The sequence below is a fragment of the Manis javanica genome, chromosome 3, assembly GCF_040802235.1.
Source record: "Manis javanica isolate MJ-LG chromosome 3, MJ_LKY, whole genome shotgun sequence".
Classification (NCBI taxonomy): domain Eukaryota; kingdom Metazoa; phylum Chordata; class Mammalia; order Pholidota; family Manidae; genus Manis; species Manis javanica.
In genome coordinates, this window is record NC_133158.1 from 660,213 (window position 1) to 681,005 (window position 20,793).

Here is a 20,793-nt window from a genome sequence, read left to right on the forward strand (position 1 = left end):
CAACGGACCCGGGGCATCAGGCACTCGAGGAGAAGCAGGCTGTGCCTGGGGCTGCGCTGGGCCTGGCAAGAGCACCTCCTCAGCTGAGGCCCCTTGAGGGGGACTGGCAGCCCCCTCCCTCAGGAGCCCACGGTACTCTCTCGGCAGGACTCAGCACCGTAGAGGGTCCCAGCCTGCCAATACCCACTGTTGTGGCTGGACCAGCCCCTGTGGTTCTTACTGGGATTGCCAGATGCCCTCAGCAACAGCCTTCAGGAAACTGAAAACCCAGAGGCTTATTTTGTACAAGACCCGGAAATTACACAGCACACGTGGGGCCACACAGCAGGGTTGCGGGTGGACAGAGGTGGAGAGCAATAGAAAGCGGGTCTGAGGTTCGGCTTTGTTGGGGTTGAGAGCAGGGACCTGGGGTTTTGTGGGCTCACTCTTCATTGGTGTATTTAAAACATAGAAGCAGGAATTTAAAGCACTGGAAAAGAAAAGTGGCCCAAATGGTCAGTTAGCAAAGACCTGTTAAGATCAGCTGACCGAGATGTCTAAGACACAGGAGCTCTGGGCTGGGTGGCCTGGCCCTTCACCTAGAGCGGCCAGCAGTGTTTACGGGAAGCCATCCTTGGAGGGCTGCCTTAGCAGCCAAGGCTAAACCAGTCACTTGCATTACACAAAAAAGGAGAGGCATTTGTGGAGTATGACAGCGAAGCAAGACTAAAGGGACAAGACAGCAGCAGACTCAGAGACTCCAGGAAGGGACTAGTGGTTCCCAAACAGGAGTTGGGGGAGGGCGGGTGGGGAGGGAGGGAGAAGGGGACTGAGGGGTACTATGTTTAGTACACACGGTGTGGGGGTCACGGGGAGAACAGTGTAGCACAGAGAAGGCACATAGTGGATCTGTGGCATCTTGCTGCACTGATGGACACTAGCTGCACTGGGGTGTGGGTGGGGACTTGATAATATGGGTAAATGCAGTAACCACATTGTTTTTTCATGTGAAACCTTCATAAGAGTGTATATCAGTGATACCTTAATAAAGAAAGAAAGAAAGAAAGAAAGAAAGAGCAGGAAACCAGCTGTCGGGGCTTCCTCTGCGGTGCTAGCGATCAGGGGCTGTGGCGAGGGTGCTGGCTGCCCAGGTAGCTGAGATGTTGAGAGTCGGGTTGGAGCCCAGAAAGTACACACCCAGAGTAGCAGATCCTATAGTAACTATAGAGTAAGAGTCTGAGATCCAGTCTGTAGCCGTTTTACCAGCCTTGAAGGGTCCAGCCGTGAAAACAGATCAGAGATCTCAGGGGCCCTGAGAATCTATTTGAGGATTTGGTTAATACTGTGGGAAATGTCAATATTTGGGGCCATCCTATGTAAATGGGCTCACACCTGTCCTGCATAGGCAGATTGTCCCCTATCTGGCTCCACTGAACCAGCCTCTTAGCCCCGAAGATCAGTCAGTTAGGCTAAAGGCTGTGTCTCAGATGAAGAGGTGCCGACGCAGGTGGGCTCCCGCCACCAGCACAGCGCACAGCAGTCGGGCACTTAAGAGGGGGCATTTCTATGGAGACAACAGCAAAAAAAGGTTAACAACTGGAGAGGTTACAATCTCAGTTTCTGAGTTCTGAAGGCAGCTGGTTGAGATTTGTAGATGTTGGGCTCAAAGCATGCTCTGATGGAAGAGGGGCAGGAGAGGAATCTGACGTGTCCTCCTGGACTGCAGGGCGAGCGCCTCTGGCGATCTGAGTGGCCCACAGAGTGAAAGGCATGAAGACTGTCCAAACATGGGCTGTTTTGTGGTGATTTCTCTCAAGTTCATATCAAGTCATCCAACCTTAGCTCGCATAGCTTTGGGAAAAGGGCAGTTTTAGTTCTCAGTGATTCCAAATCACAAGGGTGGGAGAACATTGGACACTTTAGTTTGGAAAGTAGCCAGATATTGGAGGAAACTGGGAGAATTCAGTATCCAGTCCAGTTCACAGGTGGAAAACAAAACCTCAAAGACACGTAACAGAACCTGAATCTACTCATGCGTGTGCGTTGTGGTTTCTACCGAAACACACCTTTTCTCTCCACAATCACCCCCATTTCTATCAGAGATATGCCTTCACACGTCAGAAGTCGTCAAGCTGTCCATAAACATTTGTGCATTTTATTGTACATACTTCAGTATAAATATTTTAAAAAATGAACTATAGGTTCAATACACTTGGTCTGACTGTTTACATAAGTGCAGCAATAATTCTGATTGACCATACGGGCTCTTTTAAGTCTGCTTTGCTGGATTTTCAAAAGGAATCTCAGGCTGAACTTTTAAAAGCCTCTGTATGCTAAGAAGCCAAGACCAAGACCTCGCCCTCAGACTTTGCCTGCAATACCTATAGATTTGGGTTGATTCCTTTCTTCTCGAGGTCCCTAAAGTACCCCGAGGGTCCTCTGATTGTCAGTAAGTGACCTTCCTTACCCTCCTGAAAAAGCTGCCGGGAGCCCCGCAAGCAAGCTATCCGGGCCATCTTCCAGGGGCTTCACTGGCTCCATAACGTCAACCTTAGTTCCTTAAAACTCTGGTCGTATCTGTGTCTCTGCAGCTCTCTCTCAAAAATGACATTCCAGTCAAAGCCTCGGTAATATAACCAGTGTTTCCAATAGTGCCCTTTTACAAGGAGAACAGATTCTTATTGAACATATGCAAGTAAATATATTGTTGTGACAATAAGAATACTCACTGAGAATTTTCTAATTCTGGAAGGATCCATCGGAAAAAAAAATAATTGGTTGATCCTTGTTCACAAAGATATACTCTACCGAATTACTCTAAATCATGATAGCTTAAGAGGTGTCCTTAAATCTGGAGAAAATAAAAAAACACTAAAGAAACAACAATGTTTCAAATGAAAAATCGTAGGGATTATCATGCTCCTCCTCATTCACTCTGTCCGTGTACTTAATTCTTGTAGCTCTTGACCTTTTGTAAGCAGGTTTATGAATCCAGTTTTTTCTCAGAATTCTGTAAATTCTTACTCAGTTCACTGGTGTGATATGAAAGTTATCAGAGACTTGTACTTGTCAGAGCCCTTTCCATGAATCTCACAGGAGATAAAGCTTTTTTGCAAAAGCTTCAGAGGAAAACATTAAGTGACAAAGACTAAAAAATGGTCATGGTTAAAGGTCAGATGAGAGTTCATTACAGTGCAATTTACAAGGTCATTTGGTTACTTCTGTGACACACATTTCACAATAATAACTGGAATTTGATAACATTACCCCAGGACGTATCAGAATGTTGGGAATTTCATAGTTTCTAAAACAGACACCTATACAAACACAGAGCAAAAAAGACGTAGTATTACTTCTCATTGGACAATGCTTCTCATGTAATTTAACATACCAGATAAACCTCGCTAGTTTAATGTCTCTCTTCTTATAAGGAGAGAGAACAAACCTTTTGAGATGGTCCAGGGACCTTCTGGAAAGTCCCAAAGTGAGTTCAAGGTCAAAAACTTCATTTAGAATATGTTTTTTGGGGGGATCTTTATTAAAGAATATCAAAAGTTTTGGACACTTGATTAAATGGGATCACAGATCACAGTGAACAACACTTAGTTATCCATTTAACCAAAGTGACAAAGAGTTCATAGGCAAATACAGAAAGTCACATCACTGCAGGAAAAACCTGCAGCACTGAATAGAGAAGACTCAGTCTTGCTAGGTTATCAGAGACCTGAGGACAACATGGATCAGAAAATTATTTTGATAAAACGCAAATTCTTTATTTTCTAGCCAGGTTGCTTAAAGGTAAAGAAAAACCTTTCACGGTCTCTTTTCAGGAGCAGGCCAGTACTTGAAGAAAACTGTTCTTTTAGCAGATGAAAGAAGATTACATAAGCATACTATTGATATTAAAGCTTATTTTTTATTTGTTTATATTTTTGGTATCATTAATCTACAATTACATGAGGAACATTATGTTTACTAGACTCCCCCTTTCACCAAGTCCCCCCCACATACCTCATTAGTCACTGCCCATCAGCGTAGTGAGCTGCTGTAGAGTCACTACTTGTCTTCTCTGTGTTACACAGCCCTCCCCGTGCCCTCCCCCACATTATACATGTAAAGCTTATTTTTTTTTAAACCCTTGTAAGAACAATTCAGTTTTAGCCAGTTTCACCACAGAAAGTAAAATTTTCTCTTTTCTGACTTCTATACAATTTGTCCTTACTTTTCCCCTTTCCTCATCTGAAATAACTAGCTTTATTTTAGGTCAAAATTACTTTCCCTTAACAAAAATTCATCTCCATACCTCTTAACTTTCTAACTCAAAAACACATCCAGCTTTTCCTGCATACAGAGATGCTTCCCTTATTATTTCTAGTAGTTTTAATTAGAGATTTAATTGGAATATTAACCCTTAAGAGATCTCAATTCTAGTGAAAACTAACAAGTGAGCAATTGTGAACTGTTACCCCAGCACTCATTAGATTGGCAAATTTATGAATACATTTCATAATTTCTAGAAACATACATTTCTTCATAGCACAACTTTTCAGTGTGGCACAAGACATGTATGTTTTCTAACAGGCACAAATATCTTTAGTTCCTCTGTAAGAAGAGGTCAAAAGTAGGTAAACTTAGACTGGTTCAGCAATTAGTGTTTCAGTGTTTTATCTTGTTTGGAAATGATCTAGACACTCAATGAATACCCATCATTTAATTTAACTTAGCAAGATTGTAAGAGTGGAAGTTACCAAAGATTTGAGAAACTAGTTTTAAACAAACACCATAACATAATTATTGCTGAAAAGTTTACCTAAACACTCTTATCCCTTGTCTATCGTGGTTACTTGCTATAACTCTGGGGGGAAACTCCTGGGGCAAAATACCTTTGAAACTGAAATCAAAGGGGAAAAAGTGGGTGAAACCCATACAAGCAGTCGTCCAGTCCACGTGAGCTCCCCGTCGCGACCCAGCTGCAGAAGTAGAGACCCCACCCATCCTCTCTGGTCCAGATGAGCCCTTGCTCACTCTTTTAATTACCTACTGATAAGGAGATGGACAGTTTTCTCCACCCCTTGGAAACACCTATCGATATGGAGATGAACTAAGCCCAGGCGAGAGATTCTGGAAATACTGCAACTTTACCCACACTTGCTCCTGACAATTATGTTCAGACTACCCACAAAAGCTTCGTTAGACACTAGACAAAGTCAGCCATCACCCCAAGCTACTTCTTGTGCTCACAGATTTTTTTTTTATTATCAAATGTACATCATGTGCTCAGATTTTTGTAATAGAGGTAACAGGAGTTTATTTGACTAGCAAACCAGATAGAATAAATGTTGTTTATCTGCATTTAATGCTGATAACTCCAAAGACATAGCTATTTTAATTAAACCAAACAAACTAGCTTTTATTTACCAAATATTATCCTAGATCATGTGCACTTGAAAACATTTCGTTAGTATATTTCTGACTTTTAGGAATACGTAATTCATAAATGCTTATTTTTTTAAGGCAATCAAAGGAACTCTTTTACATATTAATTTTGTCAATACCATTTGGAGGTAGGAAAATATCACATGTCTACAATACACAAATTAGACACACAAACATACACAGACATGCAGACCTTACAGCTTTTATTCTCAAATTTAGCCTTGAGTCAGGCACAGTAACACAAACCTTGTTAGTTTATAAAAGAAAACTGGATCCAGATCGCGTTCCTGGCAGAAGAACAAGTTGAGGTTCACACCAGTGGCTAAAGCTTTTCACTAATATTGTGGAGACAATTTCCAAGTTGCATTTGTCCTTGACAATAATCCTAAAGAGGCCGGGGACTGCACCCTGGGTGAGGAGCTTCTGCGGCTCCACGCCTTGGCCTTCCCCCAGTCAAGGGGGGGGGAGAAGATGATGGCAGAGGACTGACAGTCATGTGGCTGTGGGGCACCCCGAGCTCTCCCTCCTGGCACCTTTGTGGAGCCCTGTCAGCTGCCCTGGGCCTCAGACTGCAGCCCCTCCAGCTCTGGCTTTGTGGGTGCCTCGGGCCTGCTGCAGAGGCCAAGGAGGGAGGCCCCTGTGCCCTGGGCTCACGCGTGGCTCCGAGCGCCTTGCACGCCCTGCACCCCAGTAACTCAGGTGCGAGGGTGGGCCGCATGACCTCGGGGTGTGGGCCCATGCACGCCGATTCCTGGGCCCTGGAAGTGACAGGACTGTTTTCTAAGCTCCCTGACGGCTGTTGCTGAGGCCATCACAGTGACACCCACAAGGGCCAGTCCAGCCACAGCACTGGGCACTGGTGGCAGGTGACCGGGGGAGGCGCTTTGCCTGCAACCCCCTCAGGTGGGCGGGACACCACCTGGGAAGGCCCATCAGCTGGCTGACTCTGTTGCCCATCCATCCAACCCAAAGGTCCACAGCTGCCCAAATAACTCAGGGGTAACCCAGAGCAGCTGGGTCAAGGCCAAACACCTGGAGAGATTAGACTGCTGCCGACAGAGGCCCTCACCGACGTGTGCAGGGGCCCTCCACACCTCGAGGCCAGGGAAGACAGCAGGCCTGGGCAGGGAAGGCAAGCCCTCCGCAGGAGGAGGGGGGTCTGGGGGAGAGCCGCCAGGGGGGCAAGAGGGAAGCCAGGGGACGGTCCAGGGGGCAGTTTCGGGAGGGGAGGGCACTGGCGCCCGCACAGATGAAGACAGCTTGAGAGTGGCCCCTGGGCCCAGTGAGGGCTGACCAGCCAGAGGCCTGGAGGGTGGGAGAGAAGAAGGGGGTCGGCTCGTGTGGACAGCCCTCCCTCAGGCTCACTGGGAGGAGCGGGGGCAAGGCCCCATGGGGGCTGGGGCAGCTTTAGACTGAGAAAGGCAGTGGAGAAGAATGCGGGGCTGGGCCACAGTTGGGTCTGGGCCCCTGAATTGGCTGAAGTGCAGAGGCCAGGCTGGTGTGGCCTGGAAAGCCCCTGGGCACTGCTGTTTGGTGAGGCTCCAGATGAGAGGTGGTCACTGACTCATCATCAAACGGACCCCCTGGTTCTGGAGGGGGCCGTTGGGGAGGGTGTGGGTGCTGGCTCTCTCCCCTCCTGAGCACCCCGCCCTCTTGGGCAAGCCTGGGGTACAAGCCCCTGGCCCAGTGGGGCCCAGGACCTTGTCAGGGAGATGGGGAAACCCTCCTGCCCTTTCATGTGCACATGGCACCGCAGCCCAGCAAGCCCTGTGGCAAGAGTGGGGCTGAGGCAAGCACGCCCTGGCAGGTGGCCAGGGGGCAGGTCAGGGAGGCCCACTGGGCCTCGGCTTCAGGACCAGGCGGGGCATAAAGGCGGGTCCCGCGGGCCGGGTGAGGCAGGCTCGGGGACCATGGGCACCCAGAGGCACAGCCCCTCCTGGCGGGGGCCGCCCCTGCTGTTCCTGCTGCTGGGCCTGGTGGTCCCTCTGGCCACAGCCCAGGCCTTCAGCTATAGGGAGGCCGTGCTGCGCACTGTAGAGGGCTTCAACCAGCAGTCCTCAGAGCCCAACCTCTACCGCCTCCTCCAGCTGGATCCACTGCCCAAGGACGTGAGTCGGGGTGGGGAGGGCGGCCCCACCTCCTCTTCTGGGGGAGTCCCAGCACAAGAGTTTCCTGCCTTAGACCCACTAAGGCAAAGGGGCCCTCACCCACCATCCGGGCTCCAGGGGCTTCTGGGAGCTCCAGGCACAGAGTGGGGAGCTTGGCTGCCAATGCAACTCCCTGCTTCGAGTCTCCTCTGCACCCCATGTCCTCCCCCATCCCCACCAAAGGGCTCTGCTCAGCCCTTCCCAACCCCCCAGGCCCTGGTGCTCTCCTTAGGGCTCCTGCTCTGTGCACAGGGAGGGCACACACCATTCGTCCCCACCTGCAGCTCCCCCACTCTGCCAGCTCCCAGCCCTGGGCCAGGCCTCGGTGGGGATGGGACGCGAGCCTGAGACCAGTACCCCCACATCCTCCCCTGACCAGGATGAGGACCAGGGTGCTGTGAAGCCTGTGAGCTTCACGCTGAAGGAGACTGTGTGTCCCCGCACATCACAGCAGCCGCCGGAGCAGTGCGACTTTAAGGAGAACGGGGTGAGTGGCTGGGCTGGGCGAGAGGTCAGGGTGGGGCTCTGGGCAGGTGGGGGTTTATGGGCTGCTGGCTGCGGCCTGACCTCGAGTCCCCCTCCCAGCTGGTGAAACAGTGCCTGGGTACAATCATCCTAGACCCCGACGAGGGCTACTTCGACATCAGCTGTGATGAGGTGAGGGGCCCCACCCTGGGCAGAGCCCCAGCTCCGGGGCCAGCCTCACTCTGTGCCCCAGGCCTCCAGGATGAGCCCAACAGCGGTGCTCACCGGGGAACCCATCAGGCTGCATGTTCTCAGGCCCTCCTCGGCCTGCTCAGTCAGACCCTGGGTGGGGCCCACACTGCACTTCAGCAGGTCCGGGCATTCTGACTCTGGCACAGTAGTGAGTCCCTGCCTGGCTTCAAGCTGGCTGTGTGCCTGGGAGCCCCGGCCATCTCTGGGCCTCGAGGCCCTCCTTGTCGCTGTAGGGGTCCAAGCACAGGCTCCAGGGATCACAGCCAGAGGGGGGCCTGGGGCCCCAAGTCCCCTGGGTGGCCCAGGAAGAGGGGAGTCAGGGGTCCTAGCATGACCCAAGTCCAGCCCTACGAGGAGATGTTTCCTTCTGCACAGCCCCTGCGTACCAAGAGATTTCGCAAGCTGGGTAATCTCCTCCAGAAAGGTGGGCAGAAGATTGGCCAGAAAATTGAGAGAATTGGCCAGAAGATCAAGGATTTCTTTTCAAATCTTGTGCCCAGACAAGAAGGGGCCTAAGGGTCTGCTTTGGCCTGGCTCAGGGTTCTGGACTCCAAAAAATAAACTCTTGTGGAAGCAGCTTCCCCCGGTTCAGTCTCACTAGCCCCCTCCCACTCACCACAACCATTTCTTTACTTCAGGAGACCCCACGTACAAGCTCCTGCAGGCCTGCGTGTGCGCCGGACCCAGAGTGGGCGGCACTCTCCCCTCAGGAGGGTGGGGGTGAGGCAGCAGGGCAGCGCTCCCCTTCTCAGGGTCAGTCCAGTGCCCGGGGCACCCCTGCCCCCAGCTGAATGCTGGTGGGGACGGTGGTCCAGAGGTGAGTTCTGTGCCATGGGGCTGCTCCTGCCCAGGTGGAGGGCCAGGCGTCCTGCAAACACACGCAGACATGCTTGAAGGGCAGCCTGCTGGGATGGTGCCCTCAGAGGACGGGAAGCCCCTCGGGCTTCCCCTGGGCACTCAGCACACCCCTCTCCATGGGGCAGCAGCTCCAAGCACTGGGCCCTGTTTAGGGATCAGATGGTCCAACTGTCCGCCATTCAAAGCAAGAGGGCTGCTCTGTGATGAGTCCTGCCCAGGGGTGCTCAGCCCGCACGGCTGCTGTGCTGGGTGGTCTGGACATGCCCACATCTGCCACACCTGCTGGAGCCACCTGGATGCACTGCAGCTGCTCGCTGTGGGCAGCCTGCAAGTCAGGGGGACACCTCATCCTCACACCGGGTCACTCCGCCCCAGAGGCCTGCCAGGCCACATGGCACCCATTGCAGTAACCCATCCACAAACACCCCTCCACCGCCTCCAGTCCCCGCCTGGCCTGGAATCTCTAGGCTCCTGCTGAGGCTTCTGTGATGGCCTCCAGGGAGCCAGTCCACTTGTTCCTTGCCCTGGGCCAGCCCAAACCAAGGCTGGATCCTACGCAGCTTCACTTGGTGACCTGTTGTTTCTTCCTGGTGAGCAGGTGAGGCTGACTGCAGGCAGGTCAGGAAACCTAAGACGCTTCTCACGCGGAATCATCAGAAGGCGGGGGAAGGGCTGTAGAGGAGACCCAGGTGGCCGTGCTGTGTTGGTGCCGGGGAACACCAGCCTTCCAGAAATGGCTAGGTTTGCAGGACGTTTTCAGCTGCTTGTCAGAACTCTTGGTAGCTTGGAATTGGCCGTAGCAGGAGTATTTACACCATGGAAATCAGCAAACACTACAAATGAGCTGGCACGTTGCTGCCCGGAAGGGAAGAGGGTCATTTGTCAGGATGATATGGGTTTGTGCTGGTCACTTCCACTTCCTATTTCCCCCTAGGATGGCCTGTCGCGCTGCCACAGCAACCCCCTTACTCTGCAGTCCGGCCTTATCCTTAGATATTCTGTGTGGGGCTGGCCGGCTGCCCCTCGCCCGGGACAGGCTGCCAGCATGTACACGTGAACAGAAAGGCAATGGATGCTTGTATTTCTCTGTCCCAGCCCTTGATCAGGGAACTGCAGCTGCCCCCCAGGGAAGTCTGTGAGCCTTGTCAGTGCCTAACATGAAGACTGGCAGGTCTTCTGTTTGGCCTCCAGGCTTTCTCATCCATGAGAACAAACCTTAGACCTTGAAATGGTCCTGGAGCTCAGGCCACACTCCCCAGGCCTGTCAGTTCCCGCTGACAGTACAGCTCTGGGTGGTGAGCTCTGCAGGTAGGCGGTGCCCACACATAGGAATGCAAAGGGGGGACCGAGGCCCAGCGTGGGGAGGAAACTGCCTCCACACAGGCACTGCAGTGGGCAGGCAGGCGCGAGGAATGACACCAGCTCAGCGCTGGGCAGGCCAGCAGGGGAGGGGGTGGTGCGGGGCCGGAGAGATGCGCGGTCAGGAGCAAGCGAGGTGTCGGCAGGTGGACACCAGGTCCTTCACCTGTCTTGGCCACACCGCCCTGGCTCCAGTGTGTGTGTGTGTTTAGGAGGGGTGGACAGTGAGGGAGGCCAGCAAAGACCTGTCCCCAGGGCAGGGACCAAGAGGAGGGGAGGGAGAATGGAAGGCAGGCTCTCCCAGAGGCTGACAGTCACTGTGGAGGTGGACCCTGCCAGCTGGGCAATGTGGCACTGCCTGAGTATGACCACGGACTGCCAGGTTCCTGGCATGGGTCAGAGATGAGCCCGTGCATGGGGAGGTGACAAGGTCGGTCTGGATGACTTGGCTCTGACATGCACTGGAACGTGTGCCCTGGGGACTGGATGCCACCAGGGCTGGGCCAGAGCCCCTTCCTGGGGCTGTCCACCACCTGTCGGGCTGGAGGTGCCTGCCAGTGGCTTATGGTCCCTTCCAGTACGCCCAGGAGTGCCTGCGGGTGGCGACTCACCAGTGCAAAGGCCCAGCGCCTTGCCTCAAGCCAGGACCAGAGGAGGGGTGCCATTCGGTTCCATGGCTTTTGGGGCCTCTGGCTGGAGCCATTCTCAGGGCGGACCACACCCTTGCTGGCACCCTCCTCTGCCCCTCCTGAGACTGCCACCCTAAATCATGTGCCTCCACATCCCAACCTCAGGCCCTGCTTCTAGAGAATTGCAGCCCGCAGCACAGGGGCTCTGCAGCACCCAGCCAGCAATCCCGGGGGGTGGCAGGTGCCAGGCCTGATGTGGAGGCCAGCAGAGCAAAGCCAGAGAGGCTCCCAGGTGCTGGCGCAGGGCCACAGTGGGCACAGGGTCCTGTAAGCCAGGGGCACTGGGGGCTGCAGAGGGTGAGGAGTGCCTGAGAGGCCGAGGCTCCCGGAGATGGCCCTGAGTGGCTCCCATTGTTTATGCAGATGTGAAGGCTGCTGGCAGGGGTTGGGGCACAGATGGCAAGCACAGAGGGCAGAGGAGAGAGTGGGAGGTCACGAGGAGGGGCGGCACTGAGGGTGGGCCCCTTGGAGACCCCGCCCTGGATGCCTGCCACTGAGGTCTCAAGACTTAGGCTGGGGGCTCCCCAGAAGGGGCCAGGGCACTCCCGGTCAGCCTCCAGGGGCAGAAGAGGTGCAGGGTGGTTGCTCTTCCACCTGTGCAGCCCCGAACAGGTGAGCTGATCTTTCCAGGCCTGTCCACCCATCTGCACATCAAGAATGACAGCCCACTTAGGGGGTTGGGGTGACCCGGCTGATACGGAAGATGAAGGGCCTCACAAGGGGCTGGATCTGAATCACAGAACAAGGGGCTCAAGACAGAGCCAGTCTGGGTCCCTCTCAGGGCACAGCGCGGAGCAGTCCGAGCAGGACCGGGAGGCCTGGCATGCCAGCAGAGGATATCAACCAGCAGCCTGCATGGTGGGGAGGGGTCCTCCAGGGTCCCGGGCCACCCTCAACCTTTCATCTTAAAACGCACCCAGGATCTTGATTTTGTTCAGTATGGTGAGATCAGGACGCTGCCGCCATTAGAGGCCGTTTATTCGCGCAGTTCCTGAGGGGAGGGGCCGTGCCTCACGACACTGGGGCGCAGGCACAGACAGACCACAGGAAAGCTGTCTTAGGGTTTTTCTGGGAGGAATAAAGGCAGGGTCGGCGGGGGGATGACATTTCGGGTCTGCTTGGGGAGCAGGGTCCCAAGCTGGTGCTGCCGGCTCTGGGGCACAAGGCCAGGCTATCTGCATATGAAAACTGTGCTTGGGGGGGCTTGGCACCCCCAACCCCAGGAGCCAGGCCCCAGTGCGCAAACATCAGACACAAACTGGACCCCTGCCCGTTACTGGATCAGAGACACGTCTGGATTGGAACCTGACAGCTCGTGGCTGTTTCTTAGTCATTCAGTTCGTGCTTTATTTTTCCCTCTCTCCTTTGCAGCCTTTGGGCAGATTTTATGATTATGCTTCATGTTCACTTTTGGCTACTTATGCGTCCTTTAAACTGTTTTTAACCATTTGTCCTGGGGTGCACAGCATGCACCTGTAATTGCATCTGTATTCGGATGACAGACCCCTTCCACCCGTGGTGCAGGAGCCTTCCGACTGTGCTAAGCCCGGAGTGGTTTCCTGTGCAGTGACTGGCAAGCTGTGGTTGCCATCTTAATGCCTCTACCTCATTATCAGGAGTGACTGAAAATCCCAACAAAACTCAGAGGCTTGCTTGTCAAATAAAGTTTCTTGAAACGATGTGGGTGGATTCACAAAACTGGACCCCTCTGGCAACCAGAGAAATATCGCTACTCTTCAGAAAGTGCGTGTTCCTGTGCCAAACGGGTGGCTCCTTAAACACTGCCCTGGCCTGACGTGCAGCAGGAAGCCCCCGTGGGCCTCGGCCCGGATCCATGCCAGGCTGGCGGCGGTGCTGGTGGCTTTCCCGGTCCCCAGGTGCCATGGCCCCCAGAGCTCACTGCTTCATCGGAAGGACACCCACACACCGGGCGCTGACCCTGCTGAGGGCATGCGGAGATGCGTTTCAGGTATGAGGAGGACTTCTGACTGGAAGGCGTGCTCCCACTGGGGAAAGGCCAGCAGCTCATTACATTTTTCATGGGATCGCAGGCAGGAGACGACAGACTGCCCCGTGGTCTGGTGGCTGGCCGCAGGACGACTCAGTGACGCAGTCAGTCTGTGTGGACTGCACAGGACCCACAGCCCAACCACCTCACGTGGATGCCCCAGGAAAAGGGCTGTTCTAGCATAAATGTCAACAGAATCCACGAGTTAATCAAGCCACGTAAGGACCACAGCCGTGACATACCACCACAGGGCATGGGGGGCCTCCTGCAATCAGGAGTGGGCCCCGAAGTAAGGCCTAGTGACACGCCCAGCACATGGCCACCAGGACGCCCCAGCCATGCCCCTCACTGCCCACCCTCCACCCAGTTCTCCCCACCGTAGGCCCCTGGGAGTGCCTGGGGCAAGTGCATCTGAGGACCTAAGTCCTGATTTTACTTCCTTTGACTAATTCGCAACTAGGTCCTGAAGTCCACAATATCTCCCCTTCAGATGCAGGTTGTTTTGGTGAGATGATGTTTCCCTTTAACCTCTGAAAATTCAAGGTTATTGAGACATGGAGACATGCTGTGTCACATACACACCTGACTTTGAAGAGCTGGTTGGGAAAAAAAGCATATAAACTACTGGTAACTTTTTTGATATTGGTTATGTGTTGAAATGGCATTATTTTAGGTATGTTGGATTAAATGGTGTTAAAATTAACTTCTTTTTTTAAGAACTTCTCAGGGTAGCTGCTAGGCACTTTAAACTTACATGCGTGGATGGTGCTGTGGTGCTCGTGTGGCCCTGCAAATGCCCAAGCCTCCTCCAGGCTCCCAGGAGGGCTTCCTGGAGGAGCTGGCATCTGTACCAAGGTTCTGTAATTCTAGCCCGTTGTATGTTTCTGCAGGTTTCCTGCGGAATACCTTTTCGGCGCCCTTCCCTCGCCACCAGGTGCCTTCCTTGGGCGGCTTGCCTGTAGAGAAGGTCAAGGACATGATGGTGACTGGGGTGATATGCAGGGGTGCACACCTTGCCCACCCTCTGCAGAGACGCATTCTCTACCAAGGCAAAGAGTCTGTTTTAGAAGCCAGCTTTTGTTTGCAATCACAACAGGTACTGTGTAGATGGCAGTTTGCTCCCGCCAGACACTGAGGCACGGTCTCCTCATTGATGTGAGGCGCCACATCTGCCCGACCACCCACCAGGCCACTACCCATCCTCTACCCCTCTTCCTCTGCTGTCCGGCCGCACGCATGGCCACGGTCACCGACCTGCAGCACGGGCAAGGGGAAACACCTTGACTGCTCTTAGCCACTTAGATGTGTGGAGGCGTTACAAGAGCCTGACCCGGTTTGCCTCGGCTGGCGGCGACCCTCTCCCTGGCACTGAAGGGCCCAGCTTCTCCAGTGAGCCCCGCACGTGCGCTCACCGTGCTTTGCTTTGCTTTTTCACCCAGTCGTTGACTCTGGAGGCAACTCCTGAGGCAGCAAGTAAGCAAAGCTGCTGTGGCGCTGGAGACTGGCTCTGGGCCCAGCTCTGCCACCGGGACGCTGTGATCCTGTAAGCGTGACCGGACCTCCCCGTCCCTCGAGAGGGAGTCTGCAGCAGCATTCATGTCCCAGCTCGGTCGCGATGGATCCAGCAGAGCAGCACTGGGGTGCTGGCCCTCCTCTGTCAATACCGGCCTCTGCTGCCGGCAGTTCTGGAAGGAGCCGGGTTCGGCGTGGGCTGGTACGTGAAGCAGCAAATGGCCTGAAGTCTGCACGGAGATCTAACGGGTGCCGCCTAACCCTCTCCCCAGGGAACCCGCACCGGGTGGGCTTTGCCTCTACTTTGTCGCCTCTCGGACCAAGGGCTAGGAAGTGGACCCTGTGCGGGGCAAGTAGCGCTTAGACAAGAGGGCAAAGACAGAGAAGTGATCACACTATGGCTCCTGGAGTTAGCAGAGATGCCATTGCCACCCACATCACCAGGTGAGAGAAGTCAGTGCTGCGCCTCGTGTCGGCAGGGAAGTTCAACTCTTGAAGAGGGAAAGCCAGTACCTGGAACACAGCCCACTGCAGGGGCCTACTGTGCGCTCCTCACCGGGGTTACACACCACCTGCGCTGGTAGGCAGCGTCAGGTCAACACCTGCACAAAGAGGGTAGTGGGGCAAGGAAGTGGGCCTTCACCTGTCCCAGCTTCTGTATGACCTGGCGAGAGCGGGCCGGCACGGTCCCAAGCTGAGCTTCCCCTCGACTTCCTCTCCAAAACATCTCGGTGAAAGGCGCTAACATCTGCATTTCCTCTGGATCAGCCGTGCTGTTCCACGTCTGTCTACTGCTCAGAAAATGCTCCATGTTTTATTTACTGTGGCTTAATAGTGAGTAGCTATATTTTAGAAGACAAGTCTTTCTTTTTATTCTTTATTTTCATAAATTTATTAGCTATTATGTAATTTCTTTAAGAGAAGAATTTTAGGATTATGTAGGTCCACAAAACTTTGCTGTGGTTTTGACTGGTCTTGCACTGAGTTTACTTAATGTGGAAGGAACGGACCAGCTTGCAGGGTAACTGACCCTGTCCAGAAGCACAGTATGATTCTTCATTTACCCATGGATCCTATTACGATCTCCAGCTGCCTGAATACACGCACATTCTATATTCACCTCCCTAGTTGGCTTGTTTAAGTATTTATTTCTGTAAGTTCTATGTAAATTCAAGGGTCCCCACCAGTCCCCGTGCAGTAGGCTGTCAATGGCCTCATGACTGACTCCTGGGATCCACGCCGTGAGCCGCCCCTTCCCACACAGACACTGGGCTGGCCGTGTGACTTGCTAAGACCAATGGGATGAGCGGCAGAAGCTTGATAAGCCTGGGCAGGGGCTGCCCTCTCGGAGCCTGGGAAAAGCCAGCAAGCGACTCAGGATGAAAGACTGCACTGGACACATCTGCTGAATCAGCCATGGGCGAGTCCACGTGAGACCAGCAAAATCACCCGGCCAGACACGTGAGGTAAGTCATTGTTTAAGCCACTAAATCGTGAGGTAATGTGTAACGAGGTAATAGGCACCAGTCATCCTCTCCAACAAGAGAGACTTGGCCACCTCTGGCGGACCTCTGCAGATCAGAATAACAGTGAGGCATAAAAATGTGCCTTTACCGGGCAGACACACCTTTGTTCAAATGAAAGGCGCCCTTTCCCCTGGGCGAGCCCTGGCCCGGCTCCCAGCACTGCTGGAGCCCACACTCAGGCCTGTCGCTGGCCCTGCACGAGCACCACTGTGTGTGGACCTTCTGGGGGCTCTCGACTCGGTTCTCTCTTCACTCAGACCAGAGGCCCAGGCTCAGGACCCGGGAGGATGGAGAGGGAGCACTGGGTGCAGCTGACTCACTGACGGAGAAGCAGACACCGCTCTTCCAGGCGTCAGCTAGGCAGGCTGCTCCAGGAAGGGCGGACCATCGTTTCTCTGAACCACCCGTGAACGTGCCAGAGAGGAGGTAGACATCTAGATTCCGAAGGAGGCGGCAGTACGGAGCGAGGTCCTGGGGCCGGCAGTGCCCCGAGCCGTGGGCCTCCTGGTCCTGGGCCAGCACCCTGGGCCGGGGGCCTACAGGGGAGGCCTCAATGGCCCCAGTCCTCAGAGCCCGGCAGGTGTGCGCCCGGCTGGCCCCGGGCCACCCGGCCCGCTGCGCGGTGGGTGCCCGCCCCGGGGCTGTAGTGCACAGGGCCGCAGCGCCACTGGGGCTCCTCCTCCTCGTACCAGCGCCGCTCGCTGAAGTCAGGGAAGAAGGCGGCGATTTCCCTCCTGGCTGAGGCCACAGAGTCTGCAGGGGGGTAACAAAGAGAGGGGTTCCCACGGGGCGTCACAGGCAGGCCCAGAAACCGGAACAGCTCCTTCCCCTACCTGCCCATCAGTCCTGGGGCCGCATCTGCCAGGATGGCCACAAGGGCCAGGGACACAACTGGGAAGACAGCGACCTGGGGGTCCTGGCACTCTGCCCCAAGCCCCCGCCCTTGCCTGCAGCTGCGGACACAGGAGGCAGACTCACCAGAGCCGTGAGTTGTGTTGCGGGTGTCAGTGAGGCCCAGACTCCCACGAATCGAATCTGGCGCCACATGGCGAGCTCGAAACACTCTGGTGGGTCCCATCAGTGTCCGCCAGAGCTGGATGGCGTCCATGTGGGCGAGGATGTAGGCTCGGATTGGCCCACTGTGAACAAGGGCAATCAGGAATCTGGCTGTCCGGTCTAGGAGGGCACCCTGTGCATACTGAGGGCTTCCTGCCTTTGGAGCTGAGTGCCAGCACTGCTTCCACTAGAACCTTAGGTGACAGAGGGCCACTGCTGATGCACACGCAAGGCCACAGATCAGCAGAGGGGGCAGCGCTCAACAATGCTTTCTGACAACACCATGGGACAGGCGGCTGCCAGGCCAGTGTTGGCCCAGACAGAGCCCCGGGTCTATGTTTCTTCAGACACTTGAAGTTCAGACACTGGTTATGACGTTACAAGTGGCAAATGGAACTAACAGATCTTTTTGGGGCAGGGGAGGCATGTCTAGTGGTCAGATGCCGGAGCCAAAATGAAAGGTACCTGGCCATGAACTCCACCAGCCGCTGATAGAAAAAGCGCCCTGCAAAGAGAGAGCCTTCATCAAAATGTTGCTGCACTGCTTCCTTACTTGGATAAAATCTGTTTCAGAGAAAAATGTAGGGACCCTGCAGGGTCACAGACGTGGGCCTGGACCCAGGTTCTGCCACTCACAAACTGGGCTGCTTCAGGTAAGGCATTTGCTTCTCTAACTCAGTTTCCTAGTCATAACTACGCTACCTCCCAGGGCTTGCTGGGAGATTTATAGGAACCCTGAGCATCTGGCAATGTCTGACAGAGCAGACCTTTGCTGACTGTACTGCTGATATTACCAGACATAAAGCCAAGTTTCTGGTAGACGTAAAGCTTCCCTAGGAGACACTAAGAAAAGAGTGAACATCAGGGGAAGTGTGTGTATAAACCCAGACTTTAGGAGACTGGCTACAGTTTTACAGCGGGCAGGCTGGAGAGAGCCTGCCATCACGTGTCCAGGTGACACCTGTCTTGCACACCTCTTGGGACAGAGAAGCCTCCCATCCAGAGGACTTATCCTACCTTCATGTTCTTGGTAAAACTTCTGGCAATCTTCTCTACTCCACAGAAGTTCTCTCATTCGTACAATAAGGAACTTGTTGCTCAGAATCTGCTGGTGAACAGCCTGAATAAACACCACCCCAAGACAACAATCAGTCACAGGGCCCCTTTGAATAAAAGGAGACCAGGCTGGCCAAAAACCATGAGGGCCCAGGAGCGCCAGGACCTCAAGGTCCGACCCGCTGGTGCATTGGAAAAGGAGTGAAGTAGACGCCTGTCCCACAGCCAGAGTGTGAGCCTGGATGGAGGCCACGACTGCTGCTCTGCACCTCCCTCTCCACTGCCCCTGAACTTGAGCCCCCAGGTCCTGCCTCGCAGACCGCCGTTAAGAATCTCCGCACAGTGGTCTTGCCTTGAGTGCCTCCTGTTCTCCAAGCCAACACACTTGACGGATCAAGAACACTAGGATGTGTGTCATGCTCTGGTCAGAGGCCTTTGAGTGTCATGATTATTCTCGGACTGAGGCGCCGCCACCGTAGTCCAGTGCTGGAGGCTGCACTGCCTCCACCCCTCTTCCCATTCTGTGGTCCCAGCAGCCCAGCCCACCTGCGGCCCTCAGACCCACGGCACACATTCGTGCTCAGCAACTCCGTCCTGCAGGGCACCTGCCCTGGTTCTGTGCACTGACCAAAGTCCACCCTTCCTTTGGAGCCTGGGAGTTACAATGCTCGCAGGCCACCACTCCCAGATGCCCTGGTCTCCCTCTGCACCACAGTGGGCTTACTGAGCGGAGGTGCTCAGCCAGCACTACCAAACAGATGCGGGCAGAACCCTACAACTGTCCTCATCCAGCCCCACCAAGACTCTGCACCCCCGTCTCCAGGACGGTGAATATGATGCAATAGTATCTTATTTCATTCACGGCAGAGGGACTTTGTGTGTGTTATTAAGGTTGCTATCAGTTGACTTTGCTTTAGTTAAAAGGGAAATTTTCCAGACAGTCCTAAATTAATCACATGAGCTCTTTAGAAGCAGAGTTTTGTCTGGCTGGGGGCTACAGGGGTCACACTTAGTCAAGAGGAGCATTTGATGGACTGCTGCCGTTTGAAGACGGAATGGGCCGTGCGGCGAGGAACCTGAGTGGTCTCTAAAAGGTGAGAGCAGTCCCTGCCTGAGGGCCAGCAAGGACATGGGAACCTCAGTCCTGTACCTCAGGAGCCGAGTGCTGCCAGCAATCTGTTAACCCTAAAATCCAAACGGCTATCTTACCAGCAAAAATGGGTGCATTCAGGAATAGCAGAGAATTGCAATGCTTCCCGAGTGGCCCTGGAGCTCCTGACGCGGAAGCAACGCCCAAGGCGTGTAGGAGAGGCTCTGGATTCGTTCTTACCTCCAGAATCAGTGGGTGAGCGACCGCGTCAGGCTTGATCAGGGCCAGAGTGAGCTGGAGGGCCCGAGTGCCTCGCAGGGGGGCGGCCATGTCACTCCTGCCGTGAGAGAGGCGGGGCAAGGGCCCATCAGCGCGAACCCCCCCCTCCTGTCGGCTGTGCGGCCGCCCGGCCCTCGGGCCCCATGCTGGCGAAGCGCGGCGGTTACCAGTGCGGCTGGCGACATTATTTGCAGCTGTCCGTTCGGGCTCACGGGACTGCGGGAGGAGAGGGGCAGAGGGGCAGCCAGGCTGCCCTTGGAGGGCCTATCCTGGTCTGCGCAACCGCAACCCGACGAAGGACTTAGAGAGATCCAAGTTTAGACACCGACTGTCTGCCTATTTTCCCTTCCCAACTTGCTTTCCATTTTAGAGGATTCACACTAAGGGAGCAGGGCTGCCACTCCCGAGGCCTTCCACGCCACGGCGTCCCCGTCTGTTGCAGAATCCGCGGAGTGCGCAGAAGAAGCGGGATGCTGCCGGGACGCCACACGTCGGCCGGGCACAAACCATCCGCAACCTCGGAGGGCCAGGGGCAGGCGGCCCTCTGGTCTCCGAAGCGGCTGCAACAGCGCCTGGCGTTAGGGCCATTGTCACAGGCCGCATGACCCGACCCAGTGCGGTCCTGCTCAAGTTTGTTTCTCGTGTCCGGGGCGGCCCAAGAGCTCAGCGAAGAGCTGGGGGCGGGGCGGGGGTCGTGGCTACTTTGCCCAGGCGGCCCCCAGCGCACACAGGGCGGGGCCGCACTCTCTCCTCCCACCCGCAGGGCGGCCTGAGCGCCGCTGGAGGCAGCGCCCTCCGCCGCCCACCTCGGGAGGGCGCCCGAGCGGCGAGGCCGCACCCCCGGCCCTCACAGCGCCGCGCACCTGCTCCGGGGACCCGGGCCCGGCCGCGGCCCGCTGCAGCGCCGCGTGAACGGAAGCAGCCGGGGGGGGGGGGGGGGGCGGTTCTGTCCAGGCGGCGCGCCAGGCGCGGGTACACCTTCAGCTCCGCCCCGCCTCGGCCTGTCCGCCCGGCACCGCAGTAGCTAGCTGCGGCCCCCGCGGGGTCCTTCAGGCGCTCGGCGGGGCAGGCCGCCATGGGG

General features: G+C 55.1%; 2 protein-coding genes across 8 annotated transcripts; one reads left to right on the top strand and one right to left on the bottom strand.

Annotated features, from left to right (window-relative positions):
* The first annotated feature begins 7,253 nt into the window (after window positions 1–7,253).
* On the top strand, window positions 7,254–8,857 carry CAMP (cathelicidin antimicrobial peptide). 2 transcript variants are annotated; one of them, XM_017669314.3, is made up of 4 exons: window positions 7,262–7,523; window positions 7,942–8,049; window positions 8,148–8,219; window positions 8,655–8,857. In XM_017669314.3, exons 1-4 carry the CDS (start codon window positions 7,326–7,328, stop codon window positions 8,793–8,795), a joined length of 519 nt encoding a protein of 172 aa, XP_017524803.3. In that variant the 5' UTR covers window positions 7,262–7,325; the 3' UTR covers window positions 8,796–8,857. The 2 variants fall into 2 exon arrangements, with proteins under 2 accessions (XP_017524805.3, XP_017524803.3); XM_017669316.3 differs by lacking the exon at window positions 8,148–8,219 and having other exon boundaries at window positions 7,254–7,523.
* Window positions 8,858–16,163: 7,306 nt separating this feature from the next.
* NME6 (NME/NM23 nucleoside diphosphate kinase 6) lies at window positions 16,164–20,753 on the bottom strand. 6 transcript variants are annotated; one of them, XM_073230545.1, is made up of 6 exons: window positions 20,576–20,740; window positions 19,674–19,770; window positions 18,305–18,407; window positions 17,753–17,792; window positions 17,210–17,370; window positions 16,164–16,984 (listed from the first exon to the last, which is right to left on the bottom strand). In XM_073230545.1, exons 2-6 carry the CDS (start codon window positions 19,761–19,763, stop codon window positions 16,782–16,784), a joined length of 597 nt encoding a protein of 198 aa, XP_073086646.1. In that variant the 5' UTR covers window positions 19,764–19,770; window positions 20,576–20,740; the 3' UTR covers window positions 16,164–16,781. The 6 variants fall into 6 exon arrangements, with proteins under 6 accessions (XP_073086646.1, XP_073086647.1, XP_073086645.1 ...); XM_073230546.1 differs by lacking the exon at window positions 20,576–20,740 and adding an exon at window positions 19,880–20,087; XM_073230544.1 differs by lacking the exon at window positions 18,305–18,407 and having other exon boundaries at window positions 19,553–19,770; window positions 20,576–20,753.
* Between the last annotated feature and the right edge of the window lie 40 nt (window positions 20,754–20,793).